Consider the following 25,638-nt stretch of genomic DNA (forward strand, 5'->3'; position numbering starts at 1 on the left):
CTCCTTATTTTTGTAATGTTGTATTGAGCTTGACCCAAAATTAACCTTAGAAATATGATCTCATTTCATTTTGTTCGTTTCCCGTTTATGACCTGAAGACTCCAAGTGAGAAATAAGGGTCATTTGAGAAACTCTCCTCTCCAGAACTCTGAATCATTCCCAGTCTACACTGCTGAGGCGTGTCCCTCTGTGAGGACAGTACCGTGGTACTTCCTGAAAACGTACGGATATGTATATACACTATCAGGACTTTGATTACTCTGCAGTTTCTAAACTTCTATTAATAAAATAGTATATGAGAAATATGCCACTTTCTTTATGAAAATGGAGAAAGATTGTGGAAATGTGAACAATGTATAAGCCTGTATGAGGCTAGAAAAAAACACCCACTCATAAGGTGGTCACACATCCCAGCTTTCCTGGGGCAGACCCTGTTTATACACCCATTGTCCCAGCATAATTAGTAATAATTCCCTCTGTCATTCTTAGAAATCTCCCTGTTCGGACAATTAATTGTATGGTCACCCTAGCCGTGGGCTGCAGATTGACCTAATGGATCCTGTGATTACCAACAAATAGAACTTCCTCACAGCTGAGCAGATACTGTTGTTGCCCTATTTGTGGTGCCTTCTTGGATCCTGGGAGTGGGGAGGTTTGAGCCCAGATCCTGTTCAGAAAGGCGGGTGTCAAAGCCAGCCAGGAGTGGAGGATGAAGAGAACCAGTACAAATGCCTTCTTAGACTAGGCAGGTTGGGGGTGGTTAAAAACAAGGACTGGACCAGTGTGGAGAGTGAGACTGAACGGGTGCTGGTCAGCAGTGCTGGAGTCAGGACACGACAGTCTAGGATGGAAGGCACCTGCTGATATTGTACCTGAAGGCCTTGTCATGCTGGGGAGGCCTTAAGGGCCAGCCTGGGCCTTTAAACGAGGCTACTTTGTCCCCATGAGCCCAGTGTCCTTAAGTACTCTATTCCATTTCTTAGGGACTCAGCTTTTTCTCCTGGGTCAAGCTCCCCCAATCAGCTTAACTCCTCTGACTATCTAAACAGCAGTGGCCCTTGAGTCCCTGTATTCATACCTGTCCTATTCTTTTCATCAGATAGAAGGTGGCTTCCGTTATTAAGCCACATGGTTGGGCACTTTCCCACAACCTCATATTTATTATATTTCATTGCATAATATGTATTATATCATACATTATGACTATGGAATCAGAGAGTTGTACTTTTTTACTTAAATAATTGATTTGCTTTAGTTAAGATGGCAGTGTTAAATCCTTCTGAAGTGGAATATAGTAGAAATCTAATTGGTTTATTTCAACAAGAGAGATAAAATAAGTGACAATGTGATTAAAAGATAAAACCCATTGCTGCCGAGTCGATTCCGACTCATAGCAATCCTATAGGATAGAGTAGAACTGCCCCATAGGGTTTCCAAGGAGCAACTGGTGGATTTGAACTGCTGACCTTTTGGTTAGCAGCCAAGCTCTTAAACACTGTGCCACCAGGGCTCCTCGATTAAATAGTACGTGCTGTGAATTCCACACCCTTTATAAGCTTTTACCATGTGTAAGACACTGTTCACTTATTAAACAAAAAGTATCATTGAGTACCAGAGCCCTGGTGGCCCAACAGTTAAACACTTGGCTGCTAACAGAAAAGTTGGCAGTTGGAACCTACCCAGCTGATCTGCAGGAGGAAATCCTGACGATTTGCTCCTGTAAAGATTACAGCATAGAAAACCCTATAGGGCAGTTATATTCAGTCACATGGGGTCTCTATGAATCAAAATTAACTTGACAACACCTAACAGCACAATAACTTTGTGCCAGGGACTATTCTAGTCACCATGAGGGAATATAAAGACAAGACTTTTTCTTCTCTTAGGAGGCTTACTATTTAATAGAAAAGATGAAGTGTGTCCATAGTTAATTAGATAGGTAGGTAGGTGGGTAGATAGATTAAATAGATAGAGATCGATCGATCAACAGACAGATTTTTAAATATAGAAAGAACTTACTTGGATGTTCACGGGAGAAAATGGTCAGTTTCAGCTTTAGGGATTGGGAAGACTTGAGGAAGGAAACATTGACCTTTGAGCTAGGTCTTTAAGAATGAGTCAGATTTCAACTAGTAAAGATAATAGGGGAGCTATTGCAGCCTGGTGGCTCAGTGGTAGAAATCTTGCCTTCCATGCGGGAGACCTGGGTTTGATTCCTGTTCAGTCTACCTCATGTGCAGCCGCCACCCATCTGTCAATGAGGCTTGAGTGTTGCTATGATGCTGAACAGGTTTCAGGGTGCTTCCAGACTAAGATGGAGTAAGAAGAAAGGCCTGGTGATCTACTTCTGAAAATCAGCCTGTGAAGACTCTTTGGATCACAGTGATACAGGCAGCATTTTGTTCTGCTGTGTGTGGAATCCCTATGAATTGGGGGCCAACTCAACAGCAGCTAAAAACAACGAATTGAAACCTGGGAGTTCCTCAGTGGTGAAAACAGTTAACATGCTTGGCCGCTAACTGAAAGGTTGGAGATTCGAGTCCACCCAGAGGCGCATGGGAAGAAAGTTCTGGCAATCTACTTCTGAAAAATTAGCCATTGAAAACCCTATGAAGCACAGTTCTACTTTGACATACACGGGGTCACCATGAGTTGGAATCAACTCCACAGCAACTGATATTGCAACCTGAATTCACAAGTGAAACGTGTTTAGAAATGGAAAGCACATATTCTAGGAAACCCAAGTTTGGACTGTATTGGTAATGGGGAGTCCCTGCATAGTTTTGAGCAATGAAAGATTCTTCACAGAATAAGCATGTGGGCTCTTTGAGGGTTGGGGGTAAAAGAGGACTCAGAGACCACCTGTTGAGTACTTTTACAGATGAGAAAATGGAAACCCTGTGCTACAGCAAATTAATGGCAGAGCCCAAGCAGCCTTTCCAGCCAATTCTTGTTCTTCAGCCAGATCAGAAAATTAACTATGTAGGGTATGTAGGTGAACGATCAATGTACCTATAGAACTGCCCCATAAGATTTCAAAGGAGTGGCCGGTGGATTTGAACTGCTGACCTTTTGGTTAGCAGCCTGACCTCTCAACCACTGTGCCACAGAGCCGCATCTTCAGTAATAATCTGTGATATTTTGAACACTAAAGTTATTCATGTGGGGTTGGTCTGTAAAGTCATAGGTACCTTATTGAGTCTTGCTCCTCATGAAGGTGAAATATAATTCATTTTGCATACTTTGGTATGTATTAAAAGACAGATTTGATGAACTTAAAATAAGGAAGACTGTAATCAATAGTTAAATCCAATTCCACTCAAAGAAATCTAATTATAAGTATCTGAAAATTTCTTTAATATTATTACTTCAGAAGATTAAAAATTTAAATATTTCGCTTAAAATTTATCTAAACAAACTTGATCGCATCCACTGTTTACAGTCAAATATCGAGACTGAGCTTGTTCTCGCCTGTAATTAAAAGCTGCTGGGAGAAAAACACAGATTATGTAGCCTGAGTTTAAGAGTCTATGAGTCGGAATCGACCTGATGGCAACGGGTTTGGTGTTTTTGGTAAGTGAATAACTATGGTCCCTGGGTGCCGCAAACAGTTTGCGCTTGGCTACTAACTGAAAGGTTGGCAGTTTAAATCTACCCAGCGGTGCCACAGAAGAAAGGCCTGGCAATCCACAAGATTACAGCCATTAAAAACCCTAGGGAGTACAGTTGTACTCTGAAACATACGGGGTCACCATGAGTCAACAGTTGACACGATGGCAGTGGGTTTGGTTTTTAGTGAATAACTTGATACTCTTTAATAATATACAGCACTCTGAAGAACGGGTCAGCACTGGGATTTCAGTACTGTATCTTCCCTCCCCCCACCAATATAAGTGATCTAATTCATCATCTTTTTAAACCAAAATGATTTTATCATCCTTTTTAATGTGCATGAGAGTGATAATTCTGCTCTCTAGCTATCTTTATTTAGATTGACCAGAATAATCTGTTTAAGACTTGAATTTTTTTTTTTTTTTTGATTTTATGAGATCCATACTGACATATGAGGCCAAGGAGTCAACATTCTTCCTTTACAGAGAAAAAAAATTGGAAATTGAAATATTTTGTATAGTATTACGTGAAAAAAGTTCTCTTTAAAAGTTTTTTCATTGATTTCACTACAGTTTTTCTGTACTATGGAATACCCCTCAGCCATTGTAATTAAATTGAAGATGAGATCATAGGGAATGAAAAGGATAGAAGAAGAAAAAGTAATGAAAGAAAACGATGCCCAACTCTGTGTTATGGGCAGTATGGCTATTTGTACACGCAGCGGCAGACCCTCAGGCAACCATTTGTTCCGCAATTACGCGTTAAGTCATTCTTATCATTGCAGTCTCTTTGTCCACACTTTCTATTTAAACTTAATTTGTTTTGAACGCCTTTTCCTTGCAGTTCCAAAAAAAAAAAAAATGTTGATTTTAATTACCTTCAGGTTTAATTAAGAAAACGTACTCTGGAGAACCCACATATGCGGTAGAGAATAGGAATTTTGTAAGTGCTGAAAGGGAGGAACAAGATGCTTTGCCTAAGAGGATGTTATTTGCTGTCTGTGAATGTTTTTATGTAACTTTTTGAGTTTTCTAACATATGACTTTAAATATTCCTTAAATAAACAAGGGTCTTTGAATAAAGTATGTGAAACGAAGGGATTTTTTTCCAAATAAAAACCATTTTGGCAACTGGCACACAACATCAGGAGCATTCTATTTTATGTTATCGGTATAGTTTCATGGGTTTTTTTCTTGCCAGTGATTAATGCAGCGAGAAGATAAATCACACTTCATAACTAATGGATTCTGCCCATCTGGGCCAAGCCAGAGACAATCTGTAATAAGGTTACCATTGATTCCATCTCCTTTTGTAGCTCTTTTTATCACACTCCTGCCACAGAACTTGACATTAAAAGCTTCTTTTAATTGGAGGTGTCGACTTTACCAACATTTATGACCAGAGAAAAAAGGCCAGATAGAATATTATTCTTAAGGATAAGATTGAGCTAAAAAAAAAAAAAAAGGTGATAGATTGGGGAAACGTGGATGTAACCTGCAGAATGGAGATCAGAACAGTTAAAACTGCTAAGCCACTAGGAGGAGAAAAGAAGTGTTTAAAAGATACTATGTAATAAAAACATCACATGTCCGGGGATGAGATATAGCAAGCTGCCACAGAGTAACTAGAAGCAGGGCCATTCGGAAAATTTTGGAAGATAGTGCTTCAAGACAGGAAGTGCAGGTGGTGGCGACTATATGTAAGTCTGTATTTCTGATCCAGTTTTCTAGTTTTACACACATCTGTAGACGTCATTGAGGAACACATGTTCAGAAGTATTCACACATGCACACAACAGATACTAAGCAATGAACGTCATGTTTGGTAAAGTAGAGGGTCTGTGAAAATGAGGAAAACCCTTAATGAGACAGATTCACATAATAGCTGCAACAATGGACTCAAACATACCAATGATTGTGAGGATGGCACAGGACTGGGCAGCGTTTCATTCTGTTATACGTAAGGTCGCTGTGAGTCGGAGTGGACTCGACAGCTGTTAACGACAGCAGCAAGCAACGAACAGTTGGAGAAAGTAGCATTTTGGGGGCTGGCAATCCCCTTGAAAGACATGTCATCATATACACTTTATCACTCACATTTGATATCCAGCTCTCAACCTTCTGGGAGGACAGATGAAAGCCTTAGTGCAGTTTACCTTGTTGTCAGATGGTGTCCTCAGACAAGGAGTGATAAATGGTATTAAGCAGCCACGGTATTATCCGACAGACTAACAGTCTGATTTAAAATTTCTAAGTAAGCTAGAAAACAAATGACTTAGAGTGCTGTCCGACCATGTTGGTGCATGAGAAATGGGAGCCTGCTGTTGGCTTCACTCTAGTTCTTGAGTAGGTTTCATTTGAGCCAGAGCAGCCTGGAGAACTGTTAGGGTTTGGGGCCATTTATATGGTAAGGTCTTCACTGTTTTAATTTTCCTTTTAGAGCCTTTCTGTTGCATTTTAATGGGGCAGAGAAACTGCTTATTTTTCAAGCACTTTGTTTGCCTGACTCTGGTAGAAAATATGTATAAAATATATCTGACACCTAAAGCCCAAGAAAAGTTTGGGAAATTCTTTTTCAACCTATGCTTTATGCAAAAGAACACTACTACGTATGTGATAAAACTAAGATATTGAAGTGCTGTGGTCTTTTTTCTCCCTATGCAAGAGCGGAGGGATTACTTCCTATGCTCCTGTCAAATTCCACATTGAATACTGAATTTTGTCTTGAATAATTTCTTTAAAGATTTTTTTTTTTGCTATTTTCTTTTCTTGGCTAGAAGCCTTTTGTTTCTCTTTCTGCAGAAGCTCAGGGCATCTCCTTAAGTTGTTTGCTAAGTTTCTTTCTCTGTCAAGGACCCTAAAGTATACTAAAAAAAAAGACTTTATACATTATTAAGATTCTGTACTTGTTCTATAGGTCATAGACACAGTTCTTTTGGTTAGCCGTGATGCATACTGGTTCCATGCCCCTACACATAGCTTTCTTATCCCAGTCGTTTCAGTAAACTTTTTGGCTGTGTTGTAAACCAGTTGCCCTTGAGCTGATTCCAACTCATGGCAACCCCATGTATGTCAGAGTAAAGCTGTTTTTCTATAGGTGGTCTATTTTGTGGAAATAGATCACCAGGCCTTTCATCGCAGGCTCTCTTAGACTTTGAAGAAATAAACTTTCATTGAGGAGAGACAGTTGCCTTTCCATTCTTGTGGCCATCATTTTAGTTCAGCTCTTCATGGCCTTATGCCTGTGAAGCAGAGTTTGAGTTCAGACTTCACACTCAACTCAGATGGAGAAAAACATGTCGTTTCCATCTCTCTCCTGGTGGGAGTGGTGGTGGTAACATGAGTGTCCTTAAATTATAGTTCATTGTTGAATGGATGGAAAGCTCCCAGGGCAACACGATTTATAAAATATGGGAAAATGTGTAAAAAAAAAAAAAATAAGTTTTTTACACTATCCCGTTATGCCTCTGTTATTGCTGTAGCCAACTAGCTTGTTGGATTTCCCTCCCCGCTGCAGGTTGTCTTCTGGATGGCTGTAAAGACCATCTTCCTGAAATAGCACCTGAAGAAAGACTTGGGTGTTTCAGGGGGGAGCCAGAAAGTACAGTTAGAAGTATGATATGATAACTTTAAGAACTAGGCCAGCTCGAAGGATTATATTATCATCATTAAGAGAAACAGAGCCAAATTACTCTCTGTTACCTTAACTAGTATTGTTAGATAACAGTCTTCTTAGAACATCCTGGAAAAGTGGCATCCTTTTGTTGTGTTTGGATTAGATGAAGCTTTTATGTTGAGCCCAATAATTGCCAACAGGAGAAAAATATAACTTGAAGGACATGCAACTCATGCATACATCATTCTAGCAATTGAAGTTTTCCAGATTCAAAATTTTTCATTTGCTGTTGAAATATGCATGAAACACTGTTAGTAACATACTCCCCTTCTTAAAAAAAAAAAAAAAAAAAAGAGTTTTGAAGAATCCGGAATTTGTTTGACATCTTAGTTTGTAATTAATTACTTTTGTAGTGCCTGCAATATGGTATCATCTCTACATCCAGTTTTGTGGATTGTGATTGTCCTCTTTGTAGAAATCTTTTTCAGACAGAAAAGTGATGATCAAAGAAACAAAGAACCTAATTGGCTTTCAGTGAATGGTAATTTGTATGTCTTTATGCAGCTTGTGAGTTCCAAATCCTTTCAGATTCACAAAAATGAAAATTAGCTGACCCAGGATATATAATTCATAGCTCATTAATGCATTCAGCCTGCTTCTCCCCTGGCATTTGGGAGCCCTCTGGATTGCTCTTACATTGGACCCAAAGGAGGGCTGTGTCTCGCCTTGACCCGCCACCCAGCACTGTGGAGGTGGCTGTTCCAGCCTGTGCTGGCTGCTTTGAAAGAGAAATCGATGTATTCATCTTCATTGCTGTAAGCTTACAGAGACCTGTGATAGAAACCTCAGAGCCCCCCAGGTGTGGGCTCCGCTTTGAAACACCCAACAGTCTCTGAGCCACACCCCATTGGAGAACCCAGGAAATGAATGCACCTTCACTGTTTAACTTAGTTTTCTTAACAGTGGCAATTTCAGACCAGCTGGACAGTTGGGAGTATGAAGCCTTGTGGTGGTTCTTCATTCCACTTGGGAAAGTGGCTGCCTTTGCCACCTGTATCTGTGGTTGACCCTGATGTCGGGCACCATTTTGGTTTCAGAATGTTCCTCAGTGAGTTAAATAGAGATCTTTTACCTGAATGATTATTTTAACAGTGCTGGCTTCAAAGTGTTGCATACAATTAACCAGGAAGAACCACACAGGTAAATTTCTTCTTAAAAATACTTTTCTTTTGTCAAATGTTAATCAGAACAATGAATCACCATCAATAGATGAATGGATGAACAAATTATGGTACATACACACAATGGAATACTACACAACAATAAAGAACAATGATGAATCTGCGAAACATCACACAATGGTTGAATCTGGAAGGCATTATGTTGAGTGAAATAAGTCAATCACAAAAAGACAAAAATTGCATGAGATCACTGTTATAAAAACCCAAGAAAAGGTTTACACACAGAAAAAAATAGTCTTTGGTGGTTACAAGGCAGGGGAGGGGCGGGGAGGGGAAATCACTAACTAGATAGTAGATAAGTGTTAACTTTGGTGAAGGGAAAGACAACATACATTATAGAGGAAGTCAGCACAACTTGACCAAGGCAAAGTCCTAGAAGCTTCCTAGACACATCCAGACACTTAAAGGGAACAAGTTACTGGGGCTGAGGACTGGGGACCGTGGTCTTGGGACATCTAGGTTAGTTGACATAACATAGTTCATAAAGAAAATGTTGTATGTCCTACTTTGGTGAGTAGCATCTGGGGTCTTAAAAATTTGCAAGTGACATCCCATCCAGAGCAAAGGAGAATGAAGAAAACCAAGACACAAGGAAAATATTAGTCCAAAGGACTAATGGACCGTATGAACCATAGCCTCCACCAGCCTGAGCCGAGAAGAACTAAATGGTGCCTGGCTACCCCCACTGACTGCTCTGACAGGGATCACAATTAAGGGTCCCGGACAGAGAGGGAGAAAAATGTAGAAAAAAATTCAAATTCACAAAGACCAGTCTTACTGGTCTGACAGACTGGACGAACCCCTGAGACTATGGCCCCTGGATATCCTGCTAACTCAGCTGAAGCCACTCTGAAATCCACCTTTCAGCCAAAAATTAGACAGGCCCATAAAACAACAATAACACACATGAAGACTGTGCTTCAAGTATATGAGACTAAATGGGCAACACCTGCCCAAAAGCAAAGACGAGAAGACAGGAAGGGACAAGAAAACTGGACAAATGGACATGGGGAACCCCGGGGGGAGAGGGAAAGGGGGAGAGTGCTGGTACTTTGCAGGGATTGCAACCAATGTCACAAAACAATTTTTGTATAAATTTTTGAATGAGAAACTAATTTGCACTGTAAACTTTCACCCAAAGCACAATAAAATTTTAAAAAAGAATGAATCATTTAATATTGTGTCTCCTTGTCCATATTCAGGTTAGAGTTTAGGAAGCATGTAAGTTGCAGTGATAATGTAACTTAATTGTTTAGAATCTTGATGTTCTTGATGTCATCCCCTGACTTTATAAATGCAAGATTCATTCATCAAGAATTAATTTAATTTATTGCCGCCCGTTCTTCTGTAGTTGAGAGCAGCATATGCTTTTCCATTTAGAGACTCGGCAGTGTTCCAAGTTCAATTTGGAGCTGAGCTGAAAAGATTGAAAGTAACCCAGTGAATTACATCAGATACTTACATAAAATTGTTACTGGTGATACATAGATTTGTTTGTAAATGTAGTGGTAAGCTCGTCTGTTTTCATGGACACATAGTCTTTGTTGTGCAATTACATTTTAGGAGATAACTGTAAGAAGTGGAATAATTTGGATGGAATTTACATCATAAAAATGAAGCTATTAAATAACTAGTTTACATGAAAAATTACAGATTTCAGAATCGTTTTTGAGTAAATGTAATTGTTGACACTTACTTGGTCCACCTTCTGGCATCTTTTCTTGAGCAGTCAAATGTATTAATCTCTGACCTTTTTTTCTGTCGTCTGTTGTGCCCCTTTGTCATGACCTGGAAAAAAAAATTTTTTAAATATTTTTCCAAAGCCTTTTGAATAACGAGGTAGTGATTTTTTTTTCTACAGCCAGGTGGATTCCTATAAATAACATTTTGACACCTTATAAGTTTTGAAGCCCATATTTTGTTGATGTGTTACATTTGACTTAATGCTCATAAGAAAACGTTGCCTGTGGATTCTTTAGTTCTTGTTTTTGCACAGGTGGGAGGGCTCACCCTCACCTAACCTCTCAAACCAGCTCAGGTCTCGATGGTGGTCCCCCTGTACTCGTTAACTGCTCTTTTCAGTGGGAACTGCAGGAACTGTCGCTCACTGGTTATTCTGTTTTGACAGGTCCTGTTTTGTATTCTTTTCACTTATATTCCCTCGGATTGCTGTGAAATAATGAACGCCACTCAACCCACTAAAATAACCACCTTTAATTTAATATACCGGAAGGCTGATTTTACCACACGAATTTATCAGGAATAAAAATAGCACTTAATAATAGCTTTAAGATCTTTTCTAACTTAATTAGGGCATTTTAAATGCTGAACCATAAGAAAATTACTCTCGCAGTAAACTCAGTGGGTGGACAATATAATGTGTTAAGAGTTAAGTTTAACTCCGCAAACTTAATTACCAATTAGCTTAAAAATAATATGTTAAGGCGTTTAAAACATTTAGTTCCTTACCACATTTAGTAGTAGTCACGTCTTTAGGGCTAAATGTTACGGATTTTTATATGTCATCTCTTTCATCTACCTATGAAATCTTAAATTCAAATATTTTCTTTTAAATGTTGATCAATCTAGTGTCCTTTATAATTATACTCTCTGACACTGGTGAGGGAGTTTATACCATCATTTATGTTATATTATATGACACAGAATAATTTTAGCTTTTAAACCACTTATCTGGTACCAAAATAAAAAAAAAAAATTATATCTTTGTGAGTAGAAATGGCTACTTGACTATTTCGCTAAATGTAACTGGGATGGTACTTACTAATTTTTAGTTGATTTCCTAAAACTAAGCCCTATCTTTCTTGTCAAACTGTGAAAGTCTTTGACCAATGTTGTTGTTGGGTGCCGTCGAGTCGATTCTGACTCATGGTGACATCATAGGACAGGGTAGAACTGCCTCATAGGGTTTCCAAGGCTCTAATCTTTATGAAAGCCGACTGCCACGTCTTTCTCCCACAGAGCAGCTGATGAGTTTGAGCCACCAACTTTTCAGTTAGCAGCCAAGCGCTTAACCACTGTGCCACCAGGGCTCCTTTTGATTGGTGTTAGAATCTCTATAACAAGATGGTTCTTTGGCCTACATAGATCATAAAATATTTTTATTCTTTTAAAATAATAACTGTACTTGATTTTTCATGTTTTTTAATAAAGTGTGCATGTAGCATATCAAATTATATTATCATGAGTATTTTTAGTCCCATATCACCCAAATAGAAAGAGCCCTGGTGGCGCAGTGGTTAAGCACTCAGCGGCTGACCAAAAGATCAGCAGTTCAAACCCACCAGCTGCTCCGCAGGAGAAAGATGTGGCAGTCTGCTTCCATAAAGGTTACAGCCTTGGAAACCCTATGGGGCAGTTCTGCTCTGTCCTGTAGGGTCTCAATGAGTTGGAATCAACTTGATGGCAAAGGGAGTTAATGGGATCACCAAATAATATGTTATGTAACATTTTAGAACAGGGGTTGGGAAATATGGCCCACCACTATTTTTATATGGCCTGCAAGCTAAGGATGATTTTTACATTTTTAAATGATTGGGGAAAAAATTTTTTTAAATAATACTATCTTGTGAACATGAAAATTCTCTTGTGAAATTCAAATTTCAGGATCTATAAAGTTTTATTGGAGCACAGCCATCCTCATTTATTTACATATTATCTATGACCTTTCACACTACGATAGCCGAGTTGAGCAGTTGAGACAGAAACTTGTGTCCTGCAAGTCTCGAAAATATTTATTATCTGGCCCTTTACAGAAAAAGTTTGCCAATCCTGCAAAAAGAGGATTGGAAAAAGTCATTAGGGTATTTTGATACACTGGTTTCCAGATTTCACTTTTGCTAGCTTAAAGAATGGTTTTAAATGTTTTTCTTTCTTTTTAAATAATGTTCTGAGTGCAGTTTGAATTTTGATCCCTAAGAACATCGGTGTGGTTGTTAACCCAGTAGGAGAGTGTTAGAATTGCCTGAGTCTTCCTCTCCTTGAAGAGAAAAAACAGTGGGCCCTTCCTTAAAAAAAACCCTAGTACTGATTGTATCATTTTGGCAGTCGGGAGCCTGAAGAAACTAGAGACGGAAACTAGGCAAGGAAAGCCAGTGGAAATAAACGTTTGCTCTGATTTTTTATGGCGCTCATGAGACCAGCGTGCTGTGTCAGTAGAAAATGGTGGCAACCAACCAGTTGTCTGCAGAGTTGTGTGTTATCATTTAAAAAAAAAAAAAAAGTAACTAACTTTATGTACATTTAATAGTATGCATGATCGTGACCGTGCTGCTTGGTAATGAACTGAGTTTAAGTCGTGTTTTTTTTTTTTCAGCCAAATCAAGCATTTCTGGTCAGGTAGGGCAAAGGGCTGGGTAGAGAAAGGGGAATTGGGTGGAGTTAGTAAACAGCTTTTCATCATTTCTGAAAACCCCCAGTTTCCTGTCCCTCTCCCTGAGGCAGGGAGGAGGGTTTTCTCTCAGATTATAAACTGCAGGCTGTGCTAACCACACTCTATTTAAAACTGTCCTCGCAGGGAAGGGATTAGAAAGTGTGCTGGAGGCAGAGACCAGTGCCATGAAAGCGCCCCTTCCAGCAGGAATGGGAAAGGTGCTCTGAAGTCCCTCTGTAGATCCCCACACCCTGCTGTTTTTTATGCTATTCATTTCCTTCTGACCCTCTTCTTAGCTTGTGATTACACATTCACTAGTTTGTTTCCTTTGTTAAGGTATCCCTCTCCTTCCTTCCCCAAATACAAGCTCCAAGATGGCAGAGACCGCCGAGTGTCTCCTGTTCACACCACCGTGTTCGCAGCACCGACAGCCATGCCTGGCACAGAACAGACACTCAGAGTGTATTTCTGGTGAATGGATAAAAGTGTCCTTGATCTCAAGGACATATTTATCGTGTGCTCTTCCTACCCTGATATCTCTGCTCCCAGGGTACCTACATTTCCCCAAACTTGATTTTAATTTATATGCACACAAAAAGCCTTCCTCGGAAGGTTGAGGAGTGCAGGGGAGAGGAGGAGGAAGAGGTGAGGACTCCTGGTCGTTCACCTGGCCAGGATAGGAGAGCAGCTGGACTCAGCAAATATACCCTGAGGTGGGGAACATCCTCCGTGTGTGTAATGCTTTACGATTTTCCAGAGCAAGTTCATAAATCCATATGTTATATGATGGAATAGTAAGAGGCTGTAGTGTGAAATGATTTTAGCACGTGGGCTGGGGACAGAGGAGAGGAGGGGGGACTTTGGATGACTAGGCTGGGCATGGACTCCCTCTGGGCTGAGGAGAGCAGGCCTTGAACCCCAGATACCGACCTTCCCTCTCTTGTTGCATTTCGCTCACCCCCAACACCCACTGACCCTGTGAGTGAGCCATGTCATACCCCTTTACTCCTGGAGGAGGAGGCCTTGACTGACCCCACACAATCCAGGAACTCGGCCCCACCTTGGGAGGTCCGTGTCTATGTTCTTATCACACCTGCCATCATGAACTGACTCCCAGGGCAAACTGGACCTGTTGCTCAGGGTGCCCAACAGAAGGTACGCGCTGGGGTGTTTTGCAAATGTTACATTGGTAATAAGCACAATGGTGAAGTCACACAGCCCACTGGGGTAGGTGTGTGGGGAGAGTGGACACACGTGCACAAGATTGTTCATATACAAAGACAATGAATCTCAAAATTGGAAGATGAAGGACAAGCCTCCCTGCACCCTCGGAAGTAGATGAGTGGTTTCTTGTTTGCTTGTTTTTTCTTTGGGATTGGGGCGGAGGACAGTGCTAGCAAAAAACAGGAGCCCTGATAATGAGACAGTCCCTGCTCTGGTGCTTACTCATGTGATTGTGGGCAAGTCCATTTATCCGTAAAGTGGGCATAATGTCACCACCTCAAAGGGTTGTGAGACTGAAAGAGAAAATGTGTTTAAATTGCCCAGAACATAATAAATCCTCAATCAATGGCAGCCGTAATCATCGTCATGATTAGTTTTCAAAGGCTGGAAGCATGCGGCTCTTGAAGCCTTAAGACCTCTGTGCGTGTGTTTCAAGGTCACTGCAAACTGCAGAACAGCAGTACTTTATCATGCTGTGCTTTGCTGCATGAAGAGCAGGGTCACTGCACTTCATAAAGGCAGGTTTAAAATTACAAAGTGAAAAGCAGAAGGTAAGTTTCCCACCACCTTGCTAGCTGAGTTCCCTTTCTCTGAAAGGGGAAGATACCGGAACACCTGAGTGATGTGTTCAGCACCAGGAAGAACCTCTGGGTTTATGCAGTGCACACTCTGGTAGCTGCTTGAATGCATTCTTGTCTTCCTTCGAGCTCTGCCATTCCTGGAATACTGCGGACCCTTCTCTGTGCGCAGAAACACTGGCTTTCATTACAAGATTACAAGAAAGTCTTCAGTTACTTTCCTCTGTTAAGTAGCATCTCTACTTAGTTATCACAGACTTGAGTGAAACTGAATTACCTTCTGTTAATTAGGGATTTCTAAATCACCTGGTACTGTGGTGGTTAAAGCGCTCAGCTGCTAACCGAAAGGTCAGCGGTTCAAACCCACCAGCCGCTCCGTGGAAGAAAGATGTGGCAATCTGCTTCCATAAAGATTTACAGCTTTGGAAAACCTATGGGGCAGTTCTACTCTGTTCTGTAGGGTCGCTATGAGTTGGAATCAACTCGATGGCAGTGGGATGTTTTTTTGTTTTGGGGGGGGCTTTTTTTGGTTTAAATCACCTTGAACCCTTAGAGAAAAGGCTTGATATAAATAGGTAGCAGTAAATGTGGTACTATGTTTAATTCAAATTTTATCTTTTGAAATTTAATTAATTTAGCAATAATAGTTTTAAATGAATATGTCAGAACTCTAAATGGTTCTTAGTGACTTGAAAAAGTTAATGTAGCATCCAGAAAGGGGTTCCTAACATACTCTCCAGTAGCTTACTCAGTAAATAATTGGATTTAATGAGCTCAGGGTCCCCGTTTCTCCTGCAAGAATGAGGCAGGCCAGGTTTTGAGCCATTCTAATCAGTTCTTTGAGACATTCTCCTCCATCCAAGATATAGCCTTTGAACTCACTATCCTTAAAATTTCCAAGACTAGAGGGCAGTGGGTTGGCACTGCGGGCCCTGGCCCTTCACTTAACGCTTTCCAGGCGTGTACTGGCGGCCAGAGCAGGAGAGCTGGTTGTAGGCTACATCCCCGCTGGACTGGACCCGGCTGCCCACAGGCCCAGGCGAGGGTTCCTTTCCAAGTTGTTAAGGCTCTTCACTTACCCACATCCCTTCCTTGTCTCGTGACCATAGAGGATATTTGAGCACAAGGTGCACTTATGTTTTGTGCAGTGTGAGCTGAGAGGCTCATGAGGATGTTATGTGAGCACGTTGGTATTGTAGTTTAGAAAAGCGGAAAAGTGATTTTTATTGTTAAGAGGCTGACATGGCCAAAGACCCCAGAGAGGGTGGGGTTGTGTGTACGTCCTTGAAGTAACCATAGAGCAAAATGATTCATCATGTGCAGGAAAGTGGCCTGTTTGATGTGAGAATATTGCGTACGGCTTCCTGCAGTCATCACGTACAAAATGGTACGTAACACATGAAGTCCCTTCCTAACAGACTTCTGTTGTGTAAGATTATCATAAAGTAGAGAAATAAGAAGACTATTATAATTTAACCACATATGAACTTACTAAAGATATGCTTCCCATATAGAAAAGCACGGCGTGATAAATTATTACATGAACTGGTAGAGCTTACTATATAGCTTTTCTGGATAGTTTTGTGATTATAGTGAAGTTCTTTTTCACGGTCATTTAGGTTCTGTTTTACTGATTGAATTTCAACATTTTTTTTTCTCTATGAATAGTGTACAGGACTAGAAACAGTACAAGATCAAAGCCAAAATTCTTTTCAACTTTCCGAATTCTGTTTACTTCCTGAAATAAGATTAAATAACTTATATTACTTCAAATTTTGATTAAAATTGTCTAGAAATTTTTTACATTTGCCGAGAATTTATAGTAGGATAAACACTTAAAATCTGTGCATTGACTTCATAACTAATATTTTGGTGGTATTAGAATGCCTGGTTTTTCCAAAACTCTTTCCTATTTCCCCAAGCTATTTTGCACAATCGAGTTTTTCCAGCCCTGGTCTATTTAAATATGTTTGGGACCATGTGGATATTTCTAGTAAATGCTAAATCTCAATTGATCTAGAAGTATGAGTGAATTCTTTTTAAATAAAAGTTTGGTTATGGCTCTCTGATAAAGTAACAATGTCTTATCTGATTTGAAATATGGGTTTTGGTAAGATAAATCACTCTGGTGTGTGCACTTTTTTAATCTCTCTGCCTCTGTGATTTTTGTCTTTTTTTTTTTTTTTTAATTCCTCTACCTGGTGCATTTTTTTTGCCCAGTTTCCTCTTTGTGGTGTTGTATCTTTGCTCCTTTCTCCTCTTCTCCCAGCCTTAGAAATATGTATTACTAAGGACTTCTAGTGGCTAACACTGGAAGTACTGCTCAGAAATACCCACAAGTGTAAACATTTGATACATCCAGTGTGCACTGGATGCCACAGCAGCTGGTAGAAGGTAAGAGCCCCCAGCAATAAAGTGGCTGTTGTGACTACACAATACTCTTAATTTTTATAAATTTTACACTGTATCTAAATGGTCATTTGGGTGAGTCTAGGAGAATTCTATATTACACTGTATGTAATAAGCATAATGCCTTTATCTTATATATTCATATGGTAATTCACTTCAGAAACTGCACTTGAAGTTTAATCTGTGAAATGCAGCCGCTTTTAAGTGTGTGACCAAAAAAATATTCATTGCCGTTGAGTTGATTCCGACTCATAGCAACCCTATAGAACAGAGTAGAACTGCCCCATAGAGTTTCCAGAGAGCACTGGTGGATTCAAACTGCCGACCTTTTGGTTAGCAGCCATAGCACTTAACCACTATGCCACCAGGGTTTCCATGGGTATATATTAGAGTGAGAAGTGGTAGATAGAGATATTGATTGTGGCAGACAACACTTTTTTCAATGAAGAAAAAAGTAAAGTGAAAGAAAATTCATCTAGATACCTACAGATGAGATGAAATGCTACTTTATAGGATTCTATCTGAAATTTAGTGCGTAAGAGATTCAGATTATACCAGTGTTTAGATCAAACTTATGCAACAGGAGAGCCACATTCACCCCTTAGATACTACCCGAACTCTGAAGCGAACTTTACGAAAAGTTAGAACGTACTGAAAAATTAGAGAATTCTTGGCTTCCTGAACGTGGACCCTGGGTCATTCATAACTCCTAATAACTCCAGATTTATATAGCATTTGGCATCTATTCTCTGGCAAGAAGTGATTGTTAAAAAAAGTTGAATACACAATTGAACCAAGCTTATATGATGCCAAAACCATACTTTTTGGGTTTAATAGGTTTGAGGATGTAACCTATTATGTGTCAAAATAACATTGAGTAGAAGAACTTTGTAAAAACAATTCAGAAAATATTTCGAAGTACTTTCCCTTTTACAGTCAGTTATGGTATAATAGTTATTTTTAAAATGCAAATTTGTTCACACACGACTGATAATATTAGGTTCTAGTTTAGGCATAACACCAATTTCACATTTGCTTACGGACAGTTTTGTCCACGGGAAACACTAGGTAAACACAAAAAACTGTACCCAGGTGAACTGAGCATACACGCACCCACACCTCAAACATCTCCCATCTACTTTGGTTCACTATGTGTTATGAGCCACACCCATCCATATCTCGTGTTGTATCCTTTCATCAGATTTCAGATAATATTCCTTTCACCGCTGCACAATAACACACGGGCTGCAGCTCTTTCAACACCCACTTCCACAAGCAAATTTAAGGTTCTTTTCAAGGTAAAGTGCCATATTGCATGTAGTATTTTTTTTTTAATTTCTTAACCATTTAATGTGTAAAACTTTACTATTGCTTTTATTAGTGTTCTATCTTTTTTTCGATTCTTACTGTGAAGTTTTTGAATGTTGTACTTCTAACCTCATTTTTCCCATAAGCCCTGTGGTTTTTAATGCCCAGTTTTGCACAGTGCAGTGATTTTTTAGGAACACATATGTCACATTATAGCAGAACTGACTATACTTGCACGTATATTTGCCACAAAAACCCAACATCACCAAATGACCAAATCAAGAACTCCCAATACTCTAGACACACCCTCCTTCTAGAAACTCTTGTCTCCCACATCTGTAAATGTTTATTATCCTTGTTCAGTTCCTTCCCCTCTGGCCACTCCTTCTGTGTCTCTTTCACTCATTGGTCTTCTCTCTACTTATTTGTTTGAGTGATTCCAGAGCAGCACTAGGGTGTTTTAATCTCATTTGTCTTTAGAATTTCTCCCTCAGAGAGAGTGTTGACATGTCGTGGGATTGGTAAGCAATGTCACAAAACAGTATGTGTACTGATTGTTTAATGAGAAGCTAGTTTGTTCTGTAAACATTCATCTAAAAGTACTATAGTAATAAAAAAACAAAAAACTAAAAAAAAATGTTTGCAGGACAAAAAAAAATTTCTCCCTCGAAGATGTTGATATATTTTTTCATCTCAGCTACTACCTATGTGCCGAAAATACGCAATTTTCAGTGCCAGAACCAAGTTCACACAAATTCTGGTGGCTGCTGGAGATTTTCACAAGACCACCCTGTTGTAACCACCAGCTCAGCTCAACTAAGGTGAAATTCCACATCCTAAGTGAGTTGACATATGTAAAGGCTCTTTGTAAACTGTGAAGTCCTTTACAACTGTAGGGTGTTACCATTGTTTTCTCCCGGCCAGTCTCCCCTCCACATCATCTTTGGCTCTTCCTTCTTCTTGTGTTCACAACAAATCAGCACTGAGCCCTGCTCTGTCCTTCCGCAGTTCCTGAAATAAAAGGAAGTTCGGTGAATTGTCCAAAATCAGACATATGATCCTTACATAAAACCACAGAGGTGCTTATTTCCAAAATATCATTATCCTAGTTGATATACAAGTTTCAAAACAGAAAGCGAAGCAGCAGCCTATAGAAATCGAGTAATATGCAATATATCAGTATGGTAATATTCCTTTTCATAACCATATCTATAAACAAAAGTTTGCCCTACAGTAACATGGGGAGTTACTTTCAAAACATAGAATTCTTCTGAAAGGCATTCTGGTTTCCTTCCAGCTTCATAAAGTATAAAATTTAATGTTTACTTTGCCTGTAGTTGAAACTTCCTTCATTTCATCTGCTTGAGTCCTGAATTAAAACCTTATATTTGAGTTGATGAAATTTGTGAAATGGGTTTCTAAGCTGTGTTAAATAGATTTTCCTGGATGAGATCCAGAAATTTAGGAAGTATTGTAACTGGACACTAATATAAAATCCATTAGCAACAACTGTATAAAAGCATCTTGTACTGCATAAATGGTATAAGCATCCATGTGGTGGGTTACTAGGGCTGGCAGCAGGATGGCTAATTGGCTGTGCCAAGAGCTTATACCCGTGCATTTAAAGGAGATTGGTGAAATTAATGCATTTGCATTAATGCAAATAATACCTATAAAATCAACCACTCTCCTTAAAAAAAAAACCAAACCTGTTGCCGTCGAGTTGATTCCAACTCATAGCAACCTTATAGGACAGAGTAGAACTGCCCCATAGAGTTTCCAAGAAGCACCTCGTGGATTCGAACTGCTGATCTTTTGGTTAGCAGCCATAGCTCTTAACCCCTACGCGACCAGGGTTTCCCCAGTCTCCTTAGCCTTGCATTATATTGGCATATTGATGTAATATACACAGAGAAAACAAGGTAACATCAAACAGTTTTTCCTTTTGGCTCATCTCTTAATGCCACACACCACACTTCCACTTTTGTCTCATGTGAGTTGCTTATTCTAGTAGTTTCTCATTAAAATACAAATAATTTATCTTTTATAATAATGAACCATTAAATGGAGCCAAGTAAATTATTTATTATTGTCATTTGAAAAATGTTTTCTTAAAGCACTGTATAGAAATTTTATTTTAAAAAAATTTTTGAGTCACCGTTGGTGTTTGAGATGGTACCACTGTAATGTGTGTGGTTCCCGTCAGGGGTTAGTATATTCCCTTCTGCTTTTGTGCATGGGATGCCGTTTGCTCTTTTTTTCACCCGTGCAATTGCTACTCACGCGTCAAGATCTAGCGTGGTATTGTGGAAAGAGTGGGGGCTTTGGGGTCAGACAGAATACCAACTTCATTAGTTATTAACTACAGTTTTCTGGGGTTTTTTTTTTTTTTTTTTTTTTTTTTTGCTTATTACCAGATGACCTTGGGGAAGTTGCTTAATTCTCAGGTCTTCAGTGTTCGTATCTGTAAAACTAACACCATAAATACCTACCTCACATGGATAATATGAGCATTAACTGAAATAGAAAGCACAGAGTTCATACCTGGTACAGAGGGGGCATTGAATTACTTTCATCCTCATTCATTCAACCAACACTTGTACTATTTATAAGCACAGTTGACTATAAATTAGCAGGTCCAGACAGAAATTGGTCTCCACTAGACAGAAGTTGGTCTCTACTAGCTTATTCAGTGTCACTATGTTGTCCCCTGCTGTATCCTCGGTGGCATGTGCCATGCATTCAAAGGTACTTGTTGACCAGATGAAAGCAAGCAGTCAGCCAACTGGGCGAGGCAGGAAGGAGGGTCCAGTGCCTGCCCTGCCCTCAGCCCGCTGGACTCTTCCCCTAGCGTTGTTCTAGAAGCCTGCGTGCAGAGAGCGTCTTCCATAATACCCCAAGGGGCTCTTTCATTCATTTAAGGAGAACTTACACAAATACTCAGGAGTTGAGAATTAATGAACTCATGCTCTGGACAAGAACTATAAACTATTTATCACATACTAATTTCATTATAAATGTGTACCTTAATTATAAATATGTACCTCAAATATAAAAATATATCCACTGGCAGTTTCTCCCCTCAAAGAAAACTGTGAAAGCATTTAATAACAGGTGGGCAAAGTGAATCCTCTCTGCTTGGGTCTGGATGGGTTTTCTTCCTGCCTTGTCTAAGTTCTGCTGATGGTTTACTGTGTGGCTGCCTTCTCCTAAACTGGTTCCCTCTGGAATGCTCCTCTAATACCACCTGCAAAATGGCTGCTGCTGTTCACATCTGAACTGGAGAGAAATGACGTCTCACTATGTTTGTGTTATCCACTCTAGTATATTAGCCACCTGCCCCTTCATGTTCTATATACCACTAATAAGTAAAGGGGCGGGGGTTGGATGGATTCTCTTCCATTATCATTAGAAGAGCACCTGTACTGAAGTCCAAGCCACAAACAGACTTCCATTCTTTGAGTGTCAACATGGATGCCATGACACCACCATTATTCAGTATCCCACCCCATAGCCATGGCTGAGGGGTATTTAACTTTATCATACCCAAAAGCATGCAGGCTACAGTAGCCCCATTTTATCGTAATAAACTTGTTTGTTCTTCTGTCTTCTTTTCCTGCCACACTTCCAGGGTCAACAAGTATTCTTTATTCATCCTCAGCACTTAGCTTAGGGTCCTTCACATAGAAGGCCCTCAATAAATGATTGTCCCAAGAAGAAACCAGTGATCCTTCAAGTATTTCAGAGCACAGGAGGCAGATGAGCTTCCACAGCCAGACGCCTGAGATGGACCTGCTTTTCCTAAGGCTAGCATATATTTTACAGCTGAAAGGTGCATAATTATCGGTTTATTGTTTCTCTGAGCTACACCATACCAGACTTTTCAAGTAAAATTACAATTAGTATTGAGTGTTTGAAACATTGCCAGTGAACATATGAAAGGAAAGCATACTCATTCTGCTAATTGTGGGGCTACCAGAAAATGCCCTGCCAGGCCTTCTGGACAAATGGGGAATCGACTGACACCTACAATTTGCAAATGTCTTCGCTGTGCCAGCCACTTCACAGACAGCCTTCCCTTTAATCCTCACAATACAAGGCGCAATGTCTGCGATTAAACTGTGGCTCAGCAAAGTTAAATATCTTATCCTAGATCTTATCCTAGATGACAAAGCTAATGAAAAGCAGAACTCATGTAAATCTGGGTCTCTCTTCCCCACCCACCCCCAGTATGAGTTTGTCTTAACCACCTTTCCCCTACAGATTGACTATATGTTTAAGCCCGTGCTTAATGCTGCTGATTTGTTCGCCTACATTCCTTCAGTTACTGTTCCTCTCCTACCCATTTGTGCCATGACTGGGTTCGTTTCATTGCTTGTTTTGTTTTTTTTTTTTTTAATTGTTGTTTGTTTCTTTTCTTTTTCCTGCTTGTATAATGGAGGCACAGTTGGCCAGTTCTTTGACTCTGGGCTGTGACACCTGCTATCCTTGCTTGAAGACATTCTTGTTTCTTCTTATCTCTCATTTGGCTTGACATCAAAGCTGAGAAAGGTTACTGATGATGGTATGAACCTTTTCAGTATGCAAATTATGTAATGGTACAAATGACTTTATATTGGTATAATCAAGTTCTTAACTATTTATTTTTATCACTGCCTGTTCAATATGTCAAGCTGTAAAGTAAAATATTTTAATTTACAGGAATGACTCAGATCTTGAAGAAGAAGAAATGTGGAAATACTGAATTCCAAAAGTGCAGACTCCATCATTGTCCTGTGGGCTTTGTAAAGATAGGGGCTGTATCGCATAGGCCACTGTACCCCTTGTTCCTACCCAGTGGCAGCCTATAGACCCTCCACGAATAATGAGTGAAGACATAAATGAATGCCTGCTTTGGCCTTCTAACCTCCCGATGTTTACTAGTTTTTTTTTAGAACAGTGGAAGTTGATTAATGCTGTTTGACTAACTTTAAGAATCTACTGCGCTTGTTAAAAGGCATGTGGACTGTGCTTTAGCTTAAATAAGTGTAATTAATCAAAATATGATATTCTTTGAGTTGTACAAATAATGCTACCTACATGTATTTATTATAAAATAATTAATATGGCAGTTAGTGATAAATGCTGTCAAGAAAAGCAAAGCAGAATTTAAAAGGTTGGAGAATGATGGCTGCATGTTATTTAAAATAGGATGATCATGTAACATAAGTGAGTAATATTATAATGTAAAATCTTTGGACATTTAAATACAAAAAATTAGAATCACACTTAAGGCAAACATCATAGTTAACGCCCATTTGAGCCATGAGAGCTGAATCTGGCTGTCCCATTTTTTCATAATGATTTTAGAGTCAAAAAGATGACTAGATAGGTGTTTTCATAGCTTTTTGGTGAGTAAAATAACTGATCAGCTGTGCCCCAATCCTTTCTGTCACTCAAGCTTGGACTCTTAAAACCAGCACATGCAATTTGGAACACGAACTCAAATTTGATTATTTAAAAACCATTGATGAGATATATTTAAAATAGTGTTTTGGTAGGTGTTATGTTTTTTTCATCCACATTGTAAGTTTTAAACTGATTTTCAGATGAAAGCATTTTGACTGACATGGGTGAGATATGTAGGTGGTAGAGCTCTCTATACCATGAAGTTGCAAGTTTTGTTAAACTGAAATGACTGAAAATGTGATTGGAAACCCAGGTCAGATGTGTACACATATTTATTTGTAGTTTTTCCACACTGAAAGAAGCTCAGTTTGGTACTGCTTCAAGTTTCAAGTTCAGTGCTGGACTAGCCTAACTACACCCAGTTTAAACCGTTACATGAGGACTCATGATTTTATTGTTTTCACTAAGGATATGTACGTATTTGGACCTGAGCCTGTTTTTAGGGGGAAGATATCAAACAGACTGCGGGAGGATGTCGGATAGTTGTTAGGTGTAATCTTATATCTGGATGTTTCCTTTGCAGATGATTCAGTCCCTCAAGGCATTGATTGAAAATGCAGATGCTGTGTATGAAAAGATCGTACATTGTCAGAAGGCAGGTAAGTGAACACTGTGTTCCTTTTCTTTAAAATAAATTTAGTGGCGTCATATATTTTGTCCCTATGTCTGAAAGAAAGTCATTGCATCTTTTTTGATATTATTATCAACAAAATCAGATCTAAAAAATTTGCCGTGGTCTACAGGAAATACGGATTCAGTGGTTCTCAACCCTTGTTAACAAACTCACCTGGGAGAGCTTTAAAAATATATGGACATTGGTCTGTGATGAGGCTTGGGAATTAATAGTTGTTAAAAGTTCCCAGATGTTTATAATATGCAGCCCAGATGAAGAAGCCCTGCACTAATCTCTTTCTCAGTGTTACCTGCGCTGCCAAACCTTGTACCAATCTCCATGACTTTCTAGTACATGGTAGAAAAGGTGAGGCGTAGGGGAAAGCTATAGCAGAGAAAGAATGGTTTCTTAAAAAAGGAGAATGGGCCTCAGTTACCACCTCTTGATGCTTTTTACTTGTCATAAATTAACTTATCATCCAAATGTTACACTAGATTATAAAATTCTGCTCAAGTAAAACAACCATCTAGCTAATTTTAGCTGTGGTAGCACCAAAAATATCAAGGATTCTGTATTGTAATAAGAATAGACAAAATGGAGCTCTTTCAATTTTCAAAAGTTGTTTGAGTGTCAAGTTGAAAATTCTTAAATGGAGAATATTTATAAATCATAAATAAGAATATTTGTTCTTAATTTCTAAGGTTTTTTGTTGAGGTTGCCATTCTTTAAAGTCAAGGCACTATAGCTGTTACTTAGCCTGGGAAAAAGTATTTCTTGTCTCAGAAATGAACCCATTAAAAATATGTTGAAGGCAAAGATGTGTGTGATTTTTTGTGTGTGTGTTTGTTGAAGGACTGTTTACATTACTGACTAATCAACAAACTCTGAAATCTTCATCTTGTCTTACTCATCTCATTAGCAAGGTATTACTAGCAAAATGATCTTCCTACTTCAAGTCCTTTCTGGATTTAACCTCCCTACGATCCACAGCTACGGACATGTTGCTTCGAACACCGTTTTGATCATACCCTTCACAAAATCATCCGGTAGTTCCCTAGAGTCTCTTGTATCTAATCTAAGCTCTTAACATCCCATGTAAGGTCTTCTATCAACCAGCCCACCCATTTTGCCAATATTATATATTTATTAATTAAACCATCTGTTCATTCATTTAATAAATATCTTTTGAACTTTTACTAT

At 39.3% G+C, this 25,638-nt stretch overlaps 1 protein-coding gene across 2 annotated transcripts in view; it reads left to right on the forward strand.

The window, feature by feature from the left end:
* Positions 1 to 25,638, forward strand: part of PLCL2 (phospholipase C like 2) — a 222,339-nt gene that overhangs the window by 149,084 nt on the left and 47,617 nt on the right. Inside the window, exon 5 of one of the 2 annotated variants that reach the window (XR_002825434.1) lies at positions 99 to 7,580. Coding sequence is in view for 1 of the 2 variants with exons in the window: in XM_004385280.1 (XP_004385337.1) it covers positions 24,349 to 24,424 (76 nt within the window). In the remaining variant the exon portion in view is untranslated. Of the gene's footprint in view, positions 1 to 98; positions 7,581 to 24,348; positions 24,425 to 25,638 lie in introns of those variants that run through there. The other variant, XM_004385280.1, reaches the window with a different exon arrangement.

The sequence above is a fragment of the Trichechus manatus genome, unplaced genomic scaffold (assembly GCF_000243295.1).
Source record: "Trichechus manatus latirostris isolate Lorelei unplaced genomic scaffold, TriManLat1.0 scaffold00136, whole genome shotgun sequence".
NCBI classification, from domain to species: domain Eukaryota; kingdom Metazoa; phylum Chordata; class Mammalia; order Sirenia; family Trichechidae; genus Trichechus; species Trichechus manatus.